At 43.1% G+C, this 23703-nt stretch overlaps 1 protein-coding gene across 1 annotated transcript in view; it reads left to right on the top strand.

The window, feature by feature from the left end:
• Positions 1–1650: 1650 nt before the first annotated feature.
• GTPBP4 (GTP binding protein 4) overlaps positions 1651–23703 on the top strand; it is a 48336-nt gene continuing 26283 nt past the window's right edge. The window contains exons 1-10 of the mRNA XM_085874294.1: positions 1651–1802; positions 5098–5268; positions 7807–7910; positions 8092–8228; positions 9721–9821; positions 12563–12655; positions 12837–13028; positions 13549–13614; positions 14032–14121; positions 23441–23551. Coding sequence (XP_085730420.1) covers positions 1755–1802; positions 5098–5268; positions 7807–7910; positions 8092–8228; positions 9721–9821; positions 12563–12655; positions 12837–13028; positions 13549–13614; positions 14032–14121; positions 23441–23551 — 1113 coding nt within the window. The 5' untranslated portion in view covers positions 1651–1754. The remainder of the gene's footprint in view (positions 1803–5097; positions 5269–7806; positions 7911–8091; positions 8229–9720; positions 9822–12562; positions 12656–12836; positions 13029–13548; positions 13615–14031; positions 14122–23440; positions 23552–23703) is intronic.

Genomic DNA, 23703 nt, shown 5'->3' on the forward strand with positions numbered 1-23703 from the left:
CACTTTGTCAACTGAGCCGGACGTACCCTCGATTCTCCAGATTTGTCTGGAAATTCAAACCGGAAATGGGGTGGACAGTATAACGTTATTATTATTACGACAGCGTGCCCGGACGTGCAAAAAAAAGAATTGTGACGTCAATTGTGATGTCATAGCACCGTGTCCTGTCATTGGTTGGTAAATAAATGGCCATAACTTGGGAACCGCTCGTCCGATTAATATCAAATCTTGAAAAGGCACATCCTCAGGTCCCCAGCAATATAGCTGGCAAGGTTCAATTAGATCGGACCAGTGGTTGTAGAGAAACAGCGGTCACAGACACACAGACACCGACGCAGACACACAGACACCGACGCAGACACACAGACACCCACGCAGACACACAGACACCCACGCAGACACACAGACCCACACAGACACACAGACACACACACACCCACACAGACACAGACACACACACAGACACACACACCCACACACACACACCCACACAGACCCACACAGACACACACACACCCACACAGACACAGACACACACACAGACACACACACCCACACACACACAGACACACACACACACACACACACACACAGACACACACAGACACACACAGACACACACACACACACACACAGACACACAGACACACACACGGACACACACACAGACACACACACAGACACACACACAGACATACACACAGACAGACACACAGACACACAGACAGACACACAGACAGACACACACACAGACACACACACACAGACACACACACAGACACACACACACAGACACACACACAGACACACACAGACACACACAGACACACACACAGACACACACAGACACAGACACACACACAGACACACACACACACACAGACACACACACAGACACACACACACACACACACAGACACACACACACACAGACACACACACACAGACACACACACACACACACACAGACACACACACACACAGTCACACACACACACACACACACACACACAGACACACACATACACACACACAGACGCACACACAAACACACACACACAGACACACACACAGACAGACACACACACAGACACACACACAGACACAAACACAGACACACACAGACGCACACAGACACACACAGACACAGACACACACAGAAACACACAGAAACACGCAGACACACACAGACACACACAAAAACACACAGACACACACACACACACACACACAGACCCCCACACAGACACACACACTACCAGACACACACACAGACACACACACAGACACAGACACACAGACACACACACACAGACACACACACACAGACACACACACAGACACAGACACACACACAGACACACACACACAGACACACACACACAGACACACACACAGACACACACACACAGACACACACACACAGACACACACACAGACACACACACAGACACACACACAGACACACACACAGACACACACACACACTGCTGAAATTATAGATTGATTATTCTTCCTTACTTTCTATTCTTTCCTTCCATTTTATCAATATATATATATATATATATATGTTCCGTTTTTGGTTGTAACCTCGAGTTCCGGTGAGTGGTGTTTATAGAGCCTCGCGGCTTTGACTCGGCCCACAAAAAACAACAAATTGAAGAAGAAGAGAAAACAACAACAACAATTATCGTCCCTTCAGCGGAAGTTTCGTCACAGCGGAAGTGACGCAACGTCGGCGCACGTGTCCCACCATGGCGCTGTACAATTTTAAGAAGGTTATGATCGTGCCATCGGCCAAGGTGAGTCTATTCCTCGGTTTCAATACGTATTTGAAGTGACCGACTGTATTGTGTCCACAAACGAGCTATTCGTCCCGCCATTAAGGCCTAAGTTGTAATCGTAGTCCTCGTTTCGTTTGCCTTGTTTTTTTTTTCACGGCCTCTATGTCCATCTCAGCACATGTTCTGACCTTATTACCAATCGGTGCGTTTATTTATTAGTTAGTAATAGATTTTAACGGATGTGTGATCCCAAAAAGTCTTCATCTTCGTCTGAAGACTACCAAGAGATTCCCAGTGTTCGCCCTCGCTTTCTTGAAGGGGTTCGAAATGTCGACGCGTTGACCTGATAAAAGTGATCGGCGATATATTAAAACAAGCTCAAATGAGCAAAGATCCTCGTCCTCTTAATGATGACGTCATAAAAACGAATATGACGTCATTGTGATGTATTAGGTTTGCGATAAATTATCTGTGCTAATGCCCGACTTGATTCCCGCAAACAAAATTCAAACAGCTTGCCTAGTTTCGGAGATAATGGTATCGGCGATTTCCATTAGCGGCGATATTATGACGTCAACTTTTTTTCTCGGAAGGATTTCCAAAATCGGAGATAGTTACTGCCTGCGCGTGGGCTTTCTGCATACACATGGCAAGTTTCACGAAGATCCGATGAAAACTCTGGGTTGTGAAACAAAAATGTCAAAAAAATAGGACTGACGTCAAAAAAATTGATATGACGTCATAGTGATGTATCATATGTGCGGTAATTCATCTCTGCTAATGCCCTGTTCGAATCCTGCAAACAGAATTCAAAAAGCTTGCCGAGTTTCAGAGATAATTTTTTAGGCGATTTCCATTAACGGAGATATTTTGACGTCATAACTTTTTTTTGTCAGAGGAATTTTCAAAACCGGAGATGGTTACTGTCTGCACAGGGTATTTTACATATATATGCCAAGTTTCAGGAAGTTTCGATGAAAACTGTAGGATGTGAAACAAATAAGTCCACAAGAAGAAGATGAAGAACAACAACGTGAGTAAGACTTAGAGATCCTCCACGAGGATCTAAAAACGGTTACATTGGTGTCCACGGATTCAGTGAAGCGCTTTGAGGATCTGAGTGAAGTGATAAAACTTATGAACTTTAAGTACAAGCCTGACTGCCATGTTCTGGATAAGGACTCGAGAGAAGAGGCAAGTAAGCCTGGAATCGGCGAGTTACAGTAATCCAAGCGTGACATTATGAGAACACGAACCAAGGTTTCAATAATCCTCCAATTCGAGCACGAGCGCATTCGAGGAATATTGAGCTGGTGGAAGAAAATAATTTAAATCTTCTCAATGGGAGGAATATAGGAGGTAGAGGGCCCATAAGTGACACCTGGATGTGAAACCGTGGAAGCAGATCTATCATGTGGTGACTCGAAAGTTTCATGACCTGGGGGTGAAGCTTTATATGAATGGATGAGGGTGGTGTGATCTTGTGAGAGAAAACCATGAAGAGCAATCAGATCCAGAGATACCAAAGCAGGACCGATGATGATCAACTCGTATATTATGGTCGCCCGATTCCAAAGCAGCTCGTAGGTCCAGATAAGAATAGTATCTGATATTTGGTCCACTTTGTACAGAATATCATGATGAATACTGCAGGGCAGTGTCAGTGCTGAATCCAGAGGGGAAGGGTCCTCAAAAGCATGCAGGTACAGGTATTCCAGAGCAAGTGACTCAATACCACTCACAATGTTGTGTTGTGTACTCATCCCGTATTGGCTCTCTCTCTCTATCTATATATATATATATATATATATATATATATATATATATATATATATATATATATATATATATATATATATATATATATATATATAATATCTGTCTGGTGCACTCGTGCCCCTCCAACCCTTTCCTGTGTCTGGACACTTACCTGTGTTTACCAAGTCATCCCACAACAGCTTCATGTTTCATTTTTGAGAGAATAGGCTTGTCTGTTTGTTTTCCCATCTGAGCCCTTGCCTTATGATGTGGGAAACCCAAGTTAATATATATATATATATATATATATATATATATATATATATATATATATATATATATATATATATATATATACATATATACATATATATATATATATATATATATATATATATATATACATATATATATATACATATATATATATATATATATATATATATATATATATATATATATATATATATATATATACATATATATATATATATATATATATATATATATATATATATATATATATATATATATATATATATATATATATATATATATATGTATATATGTATATATATATATGTATATATGTATATATATATATGTACACACACATATACAAAAGCGGTATTCATGTACACCGCTCCATTACGAGCCTTCGGAAAATACAATAACCACCGGTGAAGTCGATGGTGCTATCACAAATCCTATGCTTCCTACCTTAAGCAAAGTTGAAAGATGGCAAACAGTTCCACCAATGACCCAATATTCAATTTCCTGTTTTGACCCCCTGTGATCCCAAGTCCCAACCCCCAATGGCATGAAGCGCAGCTCAAATCCCAAAAAATCGTAATGTATATTTCATGCATCCCCCCAATGTTGATTGCATGCACAAAGTTTCATTGGAAAATGTTTAACAATGTGCCTGTAATTGCATTTTTCGGTATTCGACCTTTTGACCCCACCCCAGGAGGCGAGGCCAAAAAATGACTGCTCTTGCACCTTCTTGATCATAAGTACCAAGTTTGGTGAATTTCTGCGGAACCATTTACGAGGAGATAGCGTGACGGACGGATGGATGGAACCGATTGCAATACTTATTTTTAAGAAGCGTGGGGATGATGATAACACAACCATATAATACTTAAGAGTAAAAGGTTTACCTTGTCCATCATGTGTTGGTTCTTGAAAGAACTATTTATATTCTTTATACTTTAAAAATAACTAAAGAAAAAGAGAAGTTTCTGCCAGTCTGTTAGCTGCCAATCGATTGGAGGAAGTCATGGATGATATGATCCGTAAGCTGCTTGGTAACTTCCATTTCGCCCCAAACATAGTACATGGACAGACATGGTTACAGACTATAATATGGTCACGTGTTGACGTGACCTGTGTAGTGTGTATCCATACTACTATTCATTTATGTTTTAATCACGTTCTTCGATACTGTGAACTCGTGTGGAAGTGATTATCGCAGTTTTGTGTAAACTACGCACAAAGTTTACCACCGATGGCAGAAAGTATTGAATCGAATTGTGTCCCTCTGTCCACGAAGGATTTTGTCGACCTCACTTTATCCAAGACTCAGCGCAAAACTCCCACGGTGATACATCGACATTATCGGATCGCCCGCATCAGGCAGTTCTACATGCGAAAGGTTAAGTTCACTCAACAGAACTACCATGATCGCCTCTCCCAAATCATCTCGGACTTCCCCAAAATGGATGTGAGTTTCTTCTTTGTCTTCACTCTCCCTGGTCCCTTCCGCCGGTTGTTCTCCACCAATATTCCCAACTTTTGGTCCGAGTTAGATAATGCTTCCTCATCCATTGGTCATGGATTTGATGGATAACGCACGTTTAAATATTTGATAAAGTTAATGTCTCCCATCTCGGAGTGAAGTGTAACCAGCTCTCACACAAGTTATAACAGGAGTAACCTTTTATATGGTAGTTTATCAACTTTGAGACAAAACTGGATGTGCGTTGTCAAATGTTGTGAAAGATGGATTAAATCAACAGGACGTTGATTGAGGTATGCTGACCGTCATGGGAAACGAGCAGAGCATGGCTTGCATTTTGACGGGGCCGATCGGCCTCGCCCCCATGATTGACCCGGTGGTCGATTTTTCAGGGGGTCTTTTTATTGGCCCGTAAAATTAAGCTTTGAAAAAAAAATTAAAAAAAAAAAATTAAAAATTAAACATAAAAAAAAAAATGCAAAGATTACCTGCATGGCAAAACAAAACACCTTTGTTCAACACCATTGGTCTCCTTTTGGACGTGAGAAACTGACAATGACATGTTGAAGCCATCTCCACAGATGATGAGAATACTGTTGTGTTGGACTTATCTTCAGGTAGCTCAGGGGATGAATCTCTTTCACAATTATCTGATGAGTCTGATGATAGCGACTTTTGGGGGGTTTGCCTGAAGATTTACATCAATACTAAACCTACTAAAGTTAATTAGTATTTGGCAGAATGTACTGAACACACGTATCTGTTAAATTGTTGGACTGGAGAGAGAGATACTTGCAGATAAATTAGTTTTGTTGAGACAGAAATGCATCAATAAACTCATTAAATTTGCGACTTCAGATTTTTTTTTTTTTGGTCATTCGGCTTTGCAGCGAATAAAGTTTTAAATTTGTTACGAGAATAAATCTTTTGACATTATTACTATGTTGCTGGTGGATCCAGGTGTGGACATTCAAGTACAACCTACATGACAAGGTAATGGCAGTGAAAAGTCAAGATTTATCCCCATGTATATGTTGAACACAGTGGGCTCGTCCAGGGGGAGAAATGGGTTGGACTTGTGTACGTAATACTTGAATGGTTCCCGTTCAATGGCTACATGTAATGTATTGTACCGGCACATCATTCATGCAAATTGTCAGAACATTTGTCATTACAGGTAATAATCCACAACAACAAAGACAACTTAGTTCTAATACTTTTTAATGAAAATGATTGTGGGAAAGTACTGTGCTTGAGCAGAAAGTTCTGTTTCTCAGAACTTTGTGTTTGGCCCCAAGAAGGGCCATTTAAGGTACATTTTGAAATTACATAGTTAGGATTAGGCTCAGTTTATTCAGATTCTTTGGCAGTTCAGTTTGTACGGACATGGGTCAATTTGGACCACATGTTAAAACAATTTACAACCAGAGTTGGCGTCAAAGCCACCCAATGCTCGCCTGTTTATACATTTATCGTTTTTAAAAGACGAGTCTAATAATTAATTTTTTTTTATAATTCTCTAACAATTTTTTTTTGGGGGGGGGACCAAGTCCAAAATCTAATGGCATGATCCTTGGACCATACCTAACCCCCCCCCCACCAAGTTTCGTCGCAATCCTAATCACTTAAAACATGTAGAAATGCAAAAAAAGAAATTGAAATTTTGTTGAAAAAAAAAGTTGCAAAACATTTTTTTTCTCTTACAATTTTTTTTTTTGGGGGGGGGGGGTTGGAAATCACTTAAAACATGGAGAAATGCAAAAATAAGAAATCGAAATTTTGTTGAAAAAAAAGTTGCAAAATTTTTTTTTTCCTCCAACAATTTCTTTTGGGGGGGGGGGTTGGAAATCACTTAAAACATGTAGAAATGCAAAAAAAAAACAAATTCTCTAATTTTTTTTGGGGGGGGCCCAAGTCCAACATCTAATGGCATGATCCTTGGACCATACCTAACCCCCCCCCACCAAGTTTTGTTGAAATCCGTCGAGGAGTTTTTCTGTAATACAAAAAAAATTAACATTCTCACGCTCACGCCGGGGGTATCGCTATAGCTCTCTGTTCTTCGAACAGGCTAGCTAAAAACTAATTCACAAGATTTTGAAGCGATTTTAAAATCGGCTTCGTGGGCAAAAATCAGCCCCCTCACCCCACATGACGAGGCCTATTTATCAGCCCCGTCCGATTTTGAAAATGCAAGACCTGGCAGAGGCTGACTTTTCGAGCGTTCAGCCTTCATTGGAGCAAAAGAGTTTTGGAACTCGGGGCCTTGACCCGTATTTTACTCCAACAAAGAGTTAACGCCCGAAACGTCAGCTTCTCCTTGCTCCTAACAGCAGTTAGCATACCTCGATCAACGTCCTGTTGATTTCATCTATTTTTCCACCTGTTTGCTGACGTAAATCGACACTGGCCTTCACCAGCAAGGCTTGTACCAGAGCACCTTTCTCAAGACTTCTTCTCTTCCGTAACTTTTCATGTTTCCCTGCTCTCATATTGTAATCGCGTTGCTTCTCTTTTACGCAGGACGTTCACCCGTTTTACGCAGACCTCATGAACGTTCTTTACGATAAAGACCATTACAAGTTGGCTCTGGGCCAGATCAACATCGCGAAGAACCTCATCGATAAGTACGTGTGATCAACAGGGGTATTGGTGCTTATTTTTGCTTCTCTGCTTTTCATCAAAAGCCCATTGATTTGTGAGAGCTGTGTACGTGGGCATGGTGAAGCAAAACCCACATTGTTTACCCTTGATCCATACCTATTGTTCTGATTTTCACTTCTTCCTTCCTTCCTTCCACTGCTCCAGTGTAGGTAAAGATTATGTCAGGCTGCTGAAGTTTGCGGACTCGATGTACCGCTGCAAGCAATTGAAGCGAGCAGCCCTGGGCCGTATGTGTACCATCATCAAAAAACAGGCTCAGAGCCTCGAGTACCTGGAGCAAGGTGTGCTGGCACCTGTGGTGGTACTCTGTATGATACTGATTAGATGGCCAACAAACTGTTTGTTGGATGCAGGACATGTTTTGTGACTAAATGGGATGCTTTGCTTTTGGGGATAGCTCTTTGAGGATCAGGACCCCTATAGTATGCTCTGGGTACAAGTTGGTTACGATTCCAAAATAATGGCCACAGTACATCGAGTTGCATTACCTTTTTAGTGGTTCGACCCACTGATGATAATTAGTAGGACCATCTGAAACCTAAATGCACCAAGCACTCAACGGGTGTTCTGCCTGCAGTAGCAATGTCGTTTGTGTTATTTTGGATCATCTCCATCATTTCTCTTCTTAATCATCTCTATCATATATCCTCGTATCTGCTTCCTTTCTAGTGTACAAAGCCCCGTCTCCTTCGGCCGCTCCTCATAACTGAGTCGAGCTCGGCCCCGAATCAATCTAGTAGCCCTGCGCTGAACCCTCTCTATGGCAGCTATGTCCTTCCTCTGTTGTGGTGACCAAAACTGCACACAATATTCTAGATGTGGCCCTCACTAAACTCCTGTACAATGTTAACACCACCTCTTTTGATTTATAAATGATCCCTCTCCGAATACAACCTAAAACCCTATTTGCTCGACCGAAAGCTGCCTGGAACTGTGCTGCCTGCTTACCCCCCAAATCCTCCTGTGTGACATGCTCCAAAATTACCCCTTGTATCATGTAATCTCTATTTTCATTGTTCTTTCCCATCCCCAACACCTTACACTTGCTCAGGTTAAATTCCATTTGCCAATCTATACAAGTGTCAATACTTTCCTGAATCTGATCACCACCCCCTCTGATATCCACCTTACCTCCAAGTTTTGTGTCATCTGCAGATTTGGAAAGCCGACTCTTCACCCCCATTATCCAAATCATTCATGTAAATCACAAATAGTAATGGTCCAAGTACTGATCCCTGATGTACCCCACTACTTGCATCCTCCCAGCAAGACATCCCCCCACTCACAGCCACTCTTTGCTTCCTTTCATTAAGCCAATTTGCAATCCAATTAGCGACCTGCCCAGCCACTCCACAAGCCCTCACTTTGGCTAACAACCTCCGATGTGGTACCTTATCAAATGCCTTAAAGTCGAGATCTACTATGTCCACTGCCTTTCCCTCGTCCACCCAATCAGACACTGCTTCATAGAGCTCTAAAAGATTTGTTAAACAGGAACTACCTTTGGTAATCCCATGCTGACTACCTTTAATTAGTTTGTATTTATTTAAATGGTTCCTCATCTGGTCCTAAATTAATTCCTTCAACACCTTCCCCACAACTGAAGTCAAACTAACAGGTGTATAGTTTCCCAATTGTTTTTTGGACCCTTTATTAAATAATGGTCTTCACCAGCAAGGCTTGTACCTTTGGTGTAGTCGTAGTAGTTAGTCGTGGTTTAGTGGTCTAAATACACAATGTTTAACATGTTCTTCTATCCACATGTCACTACAGTTCGGCAGCATTTGTCCCGGCTGCCGTCCATTGACCCAAACACGCGGACGTTACTGCTCTGTGGATATCCAAACGTCGGCAAATCGAGCTTTATCAACAAGGTATACGATGCCCACAATGTGCGGTCATCTGGTTATTTCACTTTGTTGGTTTGATACTGCTTGACCTTAACCATTTAAAGCTTGGCTACATCCTCTTTGTTTATCCCCTTTTTTTTTTTTTTTTTTTTTTTTTTTTTTTTTTTTTTTTTTTTGTATACCTTGGTCGAGGCTCGTATGAGAGCTAACACACAACTCACAGCAAGGAGGCATGAGACAAGAGGGGCGGGAGTGGAAGGGACAAAACATTGGGGAACAGACACAGGTGAACTGTGGAAGGGGGAGGGATGGGGATGGGACGGGGAACATGGCGAGGGGAAGATGGACATTAAAGGGACTTTCAGGAAGGAAAGCAGGAGAATTGAAGGAAGTGGGCTTGGGTGGATTATCGGGGGTAGAAAAGATCGAGGATTTGGATGAGGGGAAGATAAGAGGTGGTGGTGAACAGCTGTTTTGAAAGCCTGGAGGGAAGAATGGGAAAGAATAGAGTGAGGAAGTTTATTCCAAAGGCGGGAAAAAAGAGGAATGAAAGAGTGAAGATGAGCAGTGATTCGTGATTTTGGTAGTTTTACCAGAAGGGGGTTGTTGGCGGACCTTGAGCGCCCTGTGGAAATGTGGTTGGGACAAATCACAGAGAGGGCAGGGGGGGCAAGGCTGGAGAGGAGTCGGTAGAAGACAGAAAGACCACCGACCAACCTGCGGTGATTGAGTGAGAGAGGCAAAGAGTCAGCATCATTGCGGGAGATGCCAATGATCTTAAAAGCCCTGGTTTCGACAGCGTGAAGTCGAGAAAGGTGGGAGGCAGGAGCACCAGCCCAGAGGGGAGAGCAGTACTCCATCAGGCTACGGACAAAAGCTTTGTAAGTGGTCAGGAGCTCAAGAGGGCCGAGGAAGGACTTTGCACGACGGAGGATTCCCAGTCGGCGACTGGCTTTGAGGCAAGGTTGGAAATGTGACTTTCCCAGGAAAGGTCATGGCAGATAGTGAGACCCAGAAGCTTGAAAGAAAAGACTTCTTCCAGAGGATTGTTGAGAAAGTGGATGGGGGGTTTTGTAAACGGTCCTTTCGAAGAGACATAGTGAGAGTGTGAGATTTGTCTGATTGAAAGACATGTTCCACGTGTTGGACCAGTTTGTGATTTTATCCAGATCTGCAGTGAGCGAAGAAGCTGCTGCTTGCCGGTCTGAGGGATGACAGATGGTACGGCAGAGGGTGGAGTCATCGGCAAAGAGAAATAGAGGATTTTCCAGAGAGTCCGAGAGATCATTGATGAAAACCAGAAAAAGAACAGGGCCCAGAACGCTACCTTGAGGAACTCCAGCCTGCACAGGAAGAGGGGATGAAAGAACTCCATTTAGGGCCACACGTTGACTGCGACAGGAGAGGAAGTCTGCGAGCCATGAGTGGAGATGGCCTTGAATACCATGGGAAGAGAGTTTGGTGAGTAGGGCAGGGTGCCAGACTGTGTCAAAAGCACGTGATATGTCCAGGGATACGGCTCGGATTTCCTGTCTGGCATTGAGGACCTCCATCCATTGATGGGAGAGCAGTAGCAGCATATCTAGGGTAGAGTGACCTGGTCTGAAACCAAATTGATGATTGGAAATCAAGCCATTGGAGAAGAGGAAGGATTTCATGTCTGAAGCGATGATGGATTCCATAACCTTGCTGATGATTGGGAGAAGGCTGATTGGTCTATAGTTACAGGGATCTGTTTTTGCACCTTTTTTATGCAGGGCAGTGATGTTAGCAGATTTCCAAGCAGATGGCAGATGACCTTGGGAAAATGAGAGGGTGAATAGAACAGAGAGAGGGTGAGCAAGAGCAGAAGAGCAGGCTTTGAGGACACGTGGGCTGATGCCGTCTGGACCGGTTGCAGAATCTGACTCGAGGTTTGAAAGCAAGCTCTCCACCTTGTCAGGAGAAAAGGATACAGAGTCCAGGGACAGTTGGGTGCGACTGGGTAAAGTGGGTAGAGATAGTGATGGGTTTGGGACACAAGATTTAGCTGCAAACACCGAGTTTAGACATTCAGCTTTATCACGTGTGGAATCAGCAGTGCGGCCATTTGAGGTAAGGAGGGGATGGAGGGGGAACATACACCAGAAACAGATTTGATTAAACGCCACCAGGATTTTGAGGAGGGAGAGAGGTTTGAGAGTTCAGACTTGAGATGAGAAAGATGTTGTTTTCTGGCTCTCCTGAGGGTAGCTACACACTTGTTCCGAGCTTTGTGGAAAGAACTGAGATTGCCCTCAGTTGGGTTTGCTTTCCATGAGGCAAAGGCAAGTTGTTTCAGGACAACTGCCTCGCCACAAGCTTCAGTAAACCAAGGGCGGGAGGAAGGGTAAGACAACTGAACACGAGAGGGGATAAATCTGTGCATGAGGGAGAGCAAGTTTCTTTGAAAGAATTCCCAGGATGAGTTGATGTTTGAGAAAGTAGTGATAGGAGACCAGTCTGTAAGTTTGATGGCTGCTCGGAGACCCTGCCAGTCGGCTTGAGTGAAATGCCAGACTCGACGGCGGTGAGGTGGTTCTCTGATAACAGCCAGAGAGATGTCCACTTTAACAAGGACGTGGTCAGAAGAACCGATTGGAGCGAAGGAAGAGCAGCAGATATTGTCAGGGAAATTTGTCAAAATCAGATCCAGAAGAGATCCCCTCATAACTCGTGCTGTGATTTCCTTTTGTAATCCCCTCTCATAAATTCATGTCTGTCTGTCTGACTTTGTCTGTCTGTAGGTTACCCGTGCTGACGTGGAGGTCCAGCCTTACGCTTTCACAACCAAGTCCCTCTTTGTCGGTCACATGGACTACAAGTACCTGCGCTGGCAGGTCGGACACAAAGGGGGCATGTGCACTTTATATTTACCTGGGAAAATATATCCGATCTTTAATATGTGATATGCCTTTTACCCTGCGCGTTTTTCACATTGTGAAGTTTCATTGTTCCATTGTAACGTATAGAAAATAGAGAAAGAAAATGTTGGAAATTTCATCTTCTGGTGTTTCGCAGGTGGTGGACACGCCTGGCATCCTGGACAAGCCCCTGGAAGATCGAAATACGATCGAAATGCAGGCGGTGACTGCACTGGCGCACCTTCATGCCGCAGTGCTTTTCACGATGGACATTTCGGAGCAGTGTGGACAGACACTGCAGCAGCAGTGTGAGCTCTTCTCAAACATCCGTCCTCTCTTTGCAAACAAGGCAAGTGGTGACAACTCCTGATTGTCTACAACAGTGTGTGATTGGCTGGGGTTTCCATGTTTTTTTTCTGCAACTACACACTTTTTTTTTTCTCTTTTAAATGGGTTAACAGTCTTTATAATAATTAATAATTGTAGGATTGACAGGAATGCCTTGAGGTACGCACACTCGCCTCATAGCTGTCTCGCCTGGGTTCGATTCCTGACCCGGCTATAAACTGTCAGCCCGGTGTTTCACAAGCAGGGTGATTCATCAATGTATGTGCCGTCTCTTGGATGGACGTTACAACGGGCGCCCCGTCTGTAAGCTATCGCTGCACCATGGCCAAATTCCAAATTCCTGTCCTAACTAGTCGAATGTCACGCCGCCAGTTCGTGAATACTCAGGCCAAGCTTCCCCTGGATGACCCCACAAGAAAAGTGGGATAATGGTAGCCGTTTGCGAAGAAGAAGAACAGTATGTATGAATTGCAAATGTCTATGATTATCTCATTCCTTCTTTGTTTTTCCTCCCCAAACAGCCTCTTGTCATTGTGGCGAACAAGTGCGATGTAACTCGCATTGCAGACCTACCTGAGGATGGGAAGGTTCGTGGGGACTATATGTTTAAAGTCTTTATAAAGTAGCATGGAGCTGATGCTCTCAGCCCCCCACCTTTTGGGTGGTATGACGAATAGATCTGTGTAATATGAAAGCTAAATCTTGAACGATTTTTGAAATATCGCATACTCAAGCCCAGTTACTTAGATGGTTTCTATGGCAACATAATTCAGCCACTCACACCCGTGATTGAATCACAGCCCTGATCGGTCGGAGCTCATTTTAATGTCCCGTGTCTCCAACCTTGTCGGAGGGGTTGGGGACAATATAATATTAGGAAGATTGGGATTTGGGGGTTGATGTGGGGGGTGGTGGTGATTATAATTATAATGTCATGTTGGGATACATTTCCCTCGGAGTTTGCAATGTCGATGAAAATAAGACTGCGTGTGTGTATATCCCAGAAACTGCTGGAGGCATTTGAGATCGAGGGAATTCCAGTGTTTGAGACGAGTACGCTCACCGAGGAGGGTGTTATGAAAGTCAAAACGGAGGTGTGTGTACTTTGATTTCCATCCAAAGCAATTTTCATCGTCCATGGTACTAGTTTCCAAATAAATATGCAATATTATCTCCTTTGTGGTGACATCGAGCTTGAAGGTGAATGCAATGCACACAAGATCCTCCGATCAAAGGCAGCACTTACAATTTGAGGGTTAAAACCTGCATTACGTAGTTGCCCCTTGTCCCGGCGAGCACAAGCCGACAAGCGAAAAGGTACACATTTGATTTGTATGCCAGGCTGTGGTGCTTGTACTTTCTCTCGCTCGTGTTTTGACATTTTGTTTGTGCACATGGCATCTGGCCACTGGTTTCATTATTTTATTAGCTCGCCTGTTCGAAGAACAGAGAGCTATAGCGATACCCCCGGTGTGAGCGTGAGCGTGAAAATGTTAAAGTTTTTGGTGCAAGTTGTTTTTTCCTTTCTAATGTTTTTATCTACCACACTATTTTTTTTTTATACGCCCGATATATATATATATATATATATATATATATATATATATATATATATATATATATATATATATATATATATATATATATATATATATATATATATATATATATATATATATATATATGTGTTGTCCGTCTTTCCGTTTGTCTGTGTCTGTCTGTCCGTCCGTTCCTGTCCGCACTCTAACTCCCAAAGTTTTCAACTTTCACGTTTCAGATTTGGTACATAGGTACAGACTGTGGAGACGGTGTGTCGCGACATACGTTCGTCATCTAAAGTGGTTGCCATGGCAACCAGGATGCTGTTTTCAATCTGTTCCTGTCCGCGCTCGAACTCCCAAAGTTTTCAACTTTCACGTTTCATATCTGGTACATAGGTACAGACTGTGGAGACGGTGTGTTGCGACATATGTTCGTCATCTCAAGTGGTTGCCATGGCAACCAGGATGCCGTTTTCCATGTCGTAGCACAATTCTGTATATACCTTCTTGTTCGGGCATATATTGTTCTCACTTGCGCTCTTGTTACTGATTGCAATATACAAATACATATATTGCTTGAAAATTATTTGGATCAGACTTCACTGCAATGCTTTATAAAAAAAATATATTATTAGACTAGTCTTTTAAAAACAACTAGTGCATGCCCGTAGGTGCGTGCCCGTAGGTGTGTGCCTGAAGGTGCAAACAAAACAAAACAAAAAACTTTCAAACCGCATGCCAGAACCGTCTTCTGTACAGGGGATAGGAGTCATCAGAGAAGCTTGTCGTTTATCGTAGGGCTTTGGGATAGTGCTTTGTGCACATCCGGTCTGCCATGCAAGGGCTCGAGATGTTCCATTCCCCACATGGGCCGTGAATCATGTGTGATGTCACGATACGGTGTAGTTCCGGATTTGTGCGTTTGTCAGGAATCTCAGCAGAGACCACGCGATCGACATCTGCTGGTGTTCTGGGCTTGTCGCGAGGTACTACGGTCAGGAGCATGTGTATATGGGGAAGGTGACACTTTTGCGTTTCCTTCACCATCACATAAGCATCCACATGCCCCAAGATTTCATTCTTGAGGAGGTCTGCTTTGAGTGCTTCCACCTTCATATGAAACACCCGGGCGATGATATCAGGTCTTTCATTGGCTGACTGACCCTCAAAAAGCGATTCTTTAATTTCTGGCCACTTTGGGTTGCAGGTGAATGTTAGGAAAAATTCAGGTTTTCCCTTGACTCGGACCAAAGCCATTGCATCCTGAAACTCTTTGGCATACCAACGTGGCGACCCATAAATTGACTGTGGCAGAATGGTGAGGCATCCAGGTCGCACCTCAGCATCACTGTTCAACGCATCAACGATGATCTTATACTTTTCTGCCTTAATTGACTTCTGGTTGCAGCGAAGCCAATTGAGACGGTGCGACTCAATTTTTGCCATCATGTCGCATACGTACTGCTGTCAACTTTCCACCACGAAGTAGTAGATTGAAGTGATGAGTAGGATCACGTACTTGGAGATGGTAGTGGAAGAAAGATGTTGGTGTTATCCCTGCCAACTCAGTGTGGTACCCCTGGGAGCCGCAGGGTAGCAGAAGTATGTATGATAGAGGGTCATACGCTGGATGCATGGCGTCTATTGTCTGTAAACCTCCTCCTCTGAGGTGAACACCGACTGCCAGCCTTCCAAACTGCTCTGTTGTCATTGCTCCTGGAGCAATGACAGCCACATCGCTGTCTGGTGAGGGAAGGTTGACGGTACCATGATGAAGGTCTCGGCGCCGTGTGCGACCTGTTAACACAATTTTCAGTTCATTGGCGCTGTCATTATGAACCACAAACTCAATGGCTGATTTGCATTGCTGGATGTATGGGTTGCACTCATGAATGGCCTGTTGTGCTCTTAGCAAAAAATGCTCATTCAGGCTACTGTTCGAGGTGTGGGCACGACGAAACTCCAGCTCATGGGCTGGATCGTGAAAGTAGATCTGAGCAAAGCGTGGGGTACAACCCAGATCGGCAAGAGGAGCACCAATGTAATGGTAAACCTTACCATGTATGCGCACTCCAGGATTGAAGCCAGGCATACCTATCTCTCGGACACCGATACTTGCCATTGCCAACGCGTTGTTGTACTGTTTCGCGCGCTTCACAAAGTCCTGGTTAAGGAAAAGGTTTTTAATAGCATCTGGAGGTTGTGATGGAATCAAACCGGGTTTTGGATTCGTAGGATCATGCTTAAGGTCGACCTTGCCGTGGTTGCAGCAAAATCCTCTTCTCTCCTCGGTCCACAAAAAAAGCATCACAATATGAGCATTTAGTGCATTGAAATAATGAGGTGCTGCTTAACGCGTGCCTGTACTCAACATGAAGTTCCTCTCTGAAGAAATCTGTATCATCGTATCGAGCAAGGTTGCGATTCTCACGGTGAGCCTGCTCTAGTCTCGCACGGTGTACGTCCTGATGGCGCAGGGCATCCCTTACTTGCCGGTCTTCTCGCTGGTGAGGGATTTCTTCTGCACGACACCTTGCCTCGCGTCCAGTGTTGTCAGCCAAGCGAGCAGCTCGTTCTTCATCCGTTTCTTCTGCACGACGCCTTGCCTCGCGTTCAGTGTTGTCTGCCAAGCGAACAGTTCGTTCTTCATCCGTTTCAGCTGCACGACACCTTGTCACGCGCGTAGCGTCGCGTGTCAAGCGAGCAGCTCCTTCTTCATCCGTTTCCTCTGCACGGCGCCTTGCCTCGCGTTCAGTGTTGTCTGCCAAGCGAACAGTTCGTTCTTCATCCGTTTGAGCTGCACGACGCCTTGTCATGCGCGTTGCGTTGCGTGTCAAGCGAGCAGCTCGTGCTTCGTCAGATTCCATTGCGCGTGCACGACGCGCAGCTTCGTTCCTTCGCTGTCGTAAACGACAATTGGATTGGGGCATGGTGTTTAATAAAATCGAGAAAGTACAGAAATCGAGAAAGAAAGAATACAGTAAATCGATAAATCAAGAAAGAATACAGTAATCGTCACTGACTGGATTGGGGTATTGGGTTTAAGAAAATCGAGAAAGAAATCGAGAAAGTCGAGAAATCGAGAAAGAAAGAATACAGTAAGTCGATAAATCGAGAAAGAATACAGTAATCGTCACTGACTGGATTGGGGTATTGGGTTTAAGAAAATCGAGAAAGAAATTGAGAAAGTACCGAAATCGAGAAAGAAAGAAAGAATACAGTAAGTCGATAAATCGAGAAAGAATACAGTGACGTGGATTTTTTTTAAACCCACCTTGTTGTGATCGTTGTCCTCCTGAAGGATTCTACCTGGCCGATTGTGGAATCCTATTTGACTTCAGAGTTTAACGTTTATCCGATTTGATTATAAAATCCTACAAAAACCCAATCGACACTGATGTCCACACAAGTCCTTCCTTGTGAAACAATTTATTTCCTAATTATACACCATACACTTCTCAATCTTGTGCAATGAACTTAAGAATCCCCATTTGATTGCAATATTATTTGGTTCAATTTCATTTATTCTTACTTTAGTTAACAGTTAGACCAACCCGATTCAATTCACTTCTACATTACATCAGAGAGTTTTATTCTAACTTGGTACTTGGTCAGTTCCAAGGAGTACAAGCCACTGAGAAACTATACTTCCTCACGTGCTTGTACTGAGAACAATGTGCCTTTCAAAATATTTTATACTTCCATGAGAGAGAGGTTGGGGGATATTCACCCAGACTGTAGACGTGTCTTTTAGACAAAAAGCCACTTCGTACATTTTCTCAGCAAAGGTTCATTTATCAGCTCGGTCACTCTGCTCCAGAACAACACATTTCTTATCATTTAGGGCAAAAGTCTTTTGGCCAGAAATGACAGCCAATTCAATTTGCAGCATAAAAGTTACATTTCTGAAACTCCATTTGTTACAATTTAAAATACATTAATATAAATTTTTCCCCCACAACAGTAATAGTCACTGACTGGATTGGGGTATTGGGTTTAAGAAAATCGAGAAAGAAAGAATCGAGAAAGAAAGAATACAGTAATCGTCACTGTCCGGAAGTTCGCATATGGCAGTTACGATTATTCGCAATTTATTCTTAATGGCCAATTATTCAATTAGCGCCAACGTATTTTGCCTTTTCCCAATGTCATCGCAAGGAAAAACACAAAGAGAAGAGGAAAGAGGAGAAAAAAAACGTGCAAAAAATAATTTACTTCCTGCTTCGGAGCATACCAGCTAACTCTGATGTTCCCCAAATTTATGCACCGTCTAATATGAAAACGATCATAACTTGGGCCATTGTGTTTATCTATAAATGCGCATAAGAAATCGAGAAATTATTAGAATACATGAAAAAAAACGTGCAAAAAAATAATTTACTTCCTGGTTCAGAGCATACCAGCACTCTGATGTTACCGAAATTTATACACCGTCTAATATGAAAACGATCATAACTTGGGCCATTGTGTTTATCTATAAATGCGCATAAGAAATCGAGAAATTATTAGAATACACTAAGTCATCACTCTCCGGAAGCCCGTACGTTGTAACCCGTAATGGGGAACGTGGCTGTGCTTCCCTTCACCATCGGCCACACCCACGCAACAACGTGTCTTGCCATTGGTTTGGTAAATAAATGGCCATAACCTGGGAACCACTTGTCCGATTAATATCAAACCTTGAAAAGGCACATCCTCAGGTCCCCAGCAATATATCTGGCAAGTTTCAATTAGATCGGACCAGAGGTTGTCGAGAAACAGCGGACACACACACAAACACACACACACACACACACACACACACACACACACACACACACACACACACACACACACACACACACACACACACAGACATTGCTGGAATTATAGATAGATAAATGTATAAACAGGCGAGCATTGGGTGGCTTCGACACCAACTCTCTGGTTAAGGTGTGGTCAAACTGCTGATACAACAATCAGCTGTAGATTAGCACAGGCATTTGGAATATACAATGCCTTCAGAAAGTATTCACACCCCTTGACTGTTGTCACAATTCGTTGGGTTACGTCCTGAATTTAAAAATGATTAAATTTAATTTTTTTTGTCACCGATCAACACAAAATACCCCATAATGACAAGGTGAAAACATACTTTTTGAAATTTTTACAAGTTAATTAAAATTGAAAAGATATAGTCTCTTGCGTTCATTCGACATTATATCTTTTCAATATATATATATATATATATATATATATATATATATATATATATATATATATATATATATAAATATATATATATATATATATATATATATATATATATATATATATATATATATATATATATATATATATATATATATATATATATATATATATATATATATAAATATATATATATATATATATATATATACATTTTTTTTGTCTTTCACATGCCTTTTTGCAAACTCCAGGTGTGCTGTCTTGTTCCTTTTTCTCAGGACTGGCTTCTGTCTGGCCACTCTCCCATAAAGCCTAGATTTGTGAAGTGCTGCAGAGACTGTTGTCCTTCCAGCAGGTTCTTCCATCTGAGCCATGGAACTCTGTAATTCTGAGAGTGGTCATTGGGTTCTTGGTCACCTCCCTGACCAAGGTCCTTCTTGTCCGTTTGCTCAGTTTGGTTGGACGGCCAGCTCTAGGAAGAGTCTGGATAGTTCCATATTCTTTCCATTTCATAATTAGAAGGGCACTTGGTAGAGGGCACACCTCCGCCACACAACGCATGATCTCTCAATGGTAAAAAAAATTACTTTAAAAAATAAATAATTATCATATTTGGATCCGGATTCGGATCTTCACCAACATTTGATCAATTCGTCCTTGCTACACGCCCAATCTGTCCTGTCCACCAAGTTTCGTCCGAATCCGTCCACAACTTTTTGAGATATTGTGATATATATCATTTTTAGCCCCATCTCTCAATAGTGAACAATCATTAAAAAAAATTAAAGTAGTCTGATCTGGATCCGGATCTTTACCAAAATCTAATCAGTTCGTTCTTGTCACACACCCAACCTGTCCACAAAATTACATCCAGGTCCGTCCACAACTTTTTGAGACATCCTGCACACAAACAGACAGACAAAAGAGTGAGAACATAACCACCTCCACCTTAGGTGGCAGAGGTAATTATGGAGCTCACTGTGCTCTTGGGAACGTTCAACACTCGAGAAATTGTTTTATGCCCTTCCCCAGATTTATACCTCCTCACAATTCCACCTCGGAGTTCTACGGCCAGTTCCTTGGACTTCATGGTAGAGTTTCTGCTCTGACATGCACTGTCAACTGTGGGGCCTGATACAGAAAGGTGTGTTTCTTTCTAAGTCATGTCCATTCAATTTAATTGGCCACAGGTGGGCTCCAATCAAGTTGTACAGACATCTCAAGGATGATCAAAGGAAATTGGATTCTCGTGAGCTCAATTTGGAGTGTCGTAGTAAAGTGCTAGAATACGTATTGGCGCAAGACATTTCAGATTTTCAATTTTAATTAATTTGGAAAAAAAATTCCAAAAGCATGTTTTCACTTTGTCATTATGAGGTGTTTGATGTATTTTGGTTTCAAAATTTTTAAATTCAATCCATTGAAAAATTCAGGCTGCAACGCAACAAAATGGGACAAAAGTCAAGGGTTGTGAATCCTTTCTGAAGACACTGTACCAAGATATGATGCCTTCATCTTTTTCAAGAGAGACCGTGGGGCATTTTACAATCAAATGCCAGCAACTGAGTGTTGTATGCCTAAACTCAGTGTTTGCTTTGAAATCGTGTGTCCCAAACCCATCACTTTCTGTACCCACCTTACCCAGTTGCAACCAGCTGTGCCTGGACTCTGTGTCCTTTTCTCCTGACAAGTTGGAGAGCTTGTCGTGAAATCTCAACTTTGATTCAGGAACCGGTCCAGACGGCATCAGCCCACGTGTCCTCAAAGCCTGCTCCTCTACTCTTGCTCACCCTCTCTCTGTTCTATTCACCCTCCCATTTGCTCAAGGTCATCTGCCATCTGCTTAGAAATCTGCTAACATCACTGCCCTGCACAAAAAAGTTGCAAAAACAGATCCCTGCAACTACAGACCAATCAGCCTTCTCCCAATCATCAGCAAGGTTATGGAATCCATCATCGCTTCAGACATCAAATACTTCTTCTTCTCCAATGGCTTAATTTCTGATCATCAATTTGGTTTCAGACGAAGTCATTCTCCCCTGGATATTCTGCTTCTACTCTCCCAACAATGGATGGAGGTCCTCAATGCCAAACATGAAATCAGAGCCATCTCCATAGACATATCATGTGCTTTCGATACGGTCTGACACCCTGCCCTGCTCACCAAACTCTCTTCCTATGGTATTCAAGGACATCACTCATGGCTCACAGACTTCCTCTCCTGTTGCAGCCAACGTGTGGCCCTTAATGGAGTTGTCTCATCCCTTATTCCTGTCCAGGCTGGAGTTCAAGTCCAGGCTGGTGTTCTGGGCCCTGTTCTTTTTGTGGTTTTCATCAATGATCTCTCTGACTCTGGAAAATCCTCTTTATCTCTTTGATGATGACTCCACCCTCTGCTGTACCATCTGTCATCCCTCAGATCGGCAAGCAGCAGCTTCTTCGCTCACTGCAGATCTGGAAAAAAAATCACAAGCTGATCCAACACATGGAACATGCCTTTCAATCTTGCCAAATTTCACTCTCACTATGTCTCTCCGAAAGGACCGTCTGGAAAACTCCCATCTACTTTCTCAACAATATTGTTGAAGAAGTCCTTTCGTTCAAGATTCTGGGTCTCACTATCTGCCATGATCCTTCCTGTGAAAGCCATATTTCCAAGCCGGCCTCCAAAGGCAGTCGCTGACTGGGCATCCTCCATCGTGCAAAGTCCTTCCATTGCACACTTGAGCTCCTGACCACATGCAAAGCTTTCGTCTGCAGTCTGATGAAGGACTGCTCTCCCCTCTGGGCTGGTGCTCCCACCTCTCTCCTTTCTTGGCTTCACATTGTGGAAACCAAGGCCTTTCGGATCATTGGTATCTCCCGCGGTGAGGCTGAGCCTTTGGGTCTCTCTCACTCACCGCAGGCAGGTCGTTGGTCTTTGTCTTCTATCGTCTCCTCTCCGGTCTCGCCTCCCCGCCCCCTGTTCTGTCTGCGACGTCTCCCACCCATATTTCCACAAGGTGCTCAAGGTCTGCCAGCATCTATCCCCCTTCTGGTAAAACTACCAAAATCACGAATCGCTGCTCACCTTCACTCTTTCATTCCTCTGTTTTTTTTTTTTTCCCGTCTTTGGAACAAACTCCCACACACTCCTCAAATCCCACTTTTCCCTCCAGGTCTCCCAAACAGCTATTCACCACCATCTCTTATCTCCCCCCCATCCAAAACCTCAAAGTTTTCTTCCCCCCTCCCCACTAATCTGCCACAAACCCAGCTTCAATTTCCCTGCTTTCCTTCCTGAAAGTCCCTGTAGTGTCCATCATGTTTACCCCATGTACCCCGCCCCACGCCTCTCCCTTCGACAGATCTCCTCATGTCTCTGTTCCCCACTGTTATGTCCTTCCCTCTCCCACCCCTCTTGTCTCCTGCTCCCCTTGTTGTACTTTCTGTGTGTTGGCTTTCATACGAGCCTTGACATTGTATACAGAAAAAAATTAAAAGCCGAGTGTTGTGTACATTCAGCCATCTTCACATCTCTTTGGAAAGATTGTAGTCACCGGTGCACACATTGATTTGTTACATTCACGAGAAAGCTCCCCTAAAAATGAACTTCAATGATCACCTCGTCTCTTAAACAATCCCCTTTGTCCTGACCATTCACCCAGTATTTTGACCTTTTTTTTTTTTTTTTTTTTCACAGGCTTGTGATCGGCTGCTCACGTTCCGTGTGGAGTCGAAGATGAGAGGACGTAAAGTAGATGATGTGCTGAACAGGCTCCATCTTGCCATCCCTGCATGCCGTGACAACATGGTAATTGTCAATTTATGCCATTAAGGTTTGCTTGCCATTGTTGTCTGCCTTTCTGTGTGTGCTGTTGTCTGTCTCCTTGCATTGATGAACTGTACTCAACTGCCAGGGCTTTGTTGAATGCATTACTCCCCTTGCTCTCCTCACCACCTTTT

The sequence above is a fragment of the Eptatretus burgeri genome, chromosome 3 (assembly GCF_056783735.1).
Source record: "Eptatretus burgeri isolate ZD-2024b chromosome 3, Ebu_testis_v1, whole genome shotgun sequence".
NCBI lineage: Eukaryota > Metazoa > Chordata > Myxini > Myxiniformes > Myxinidae > Eptatretus > Eptatretus burgeri.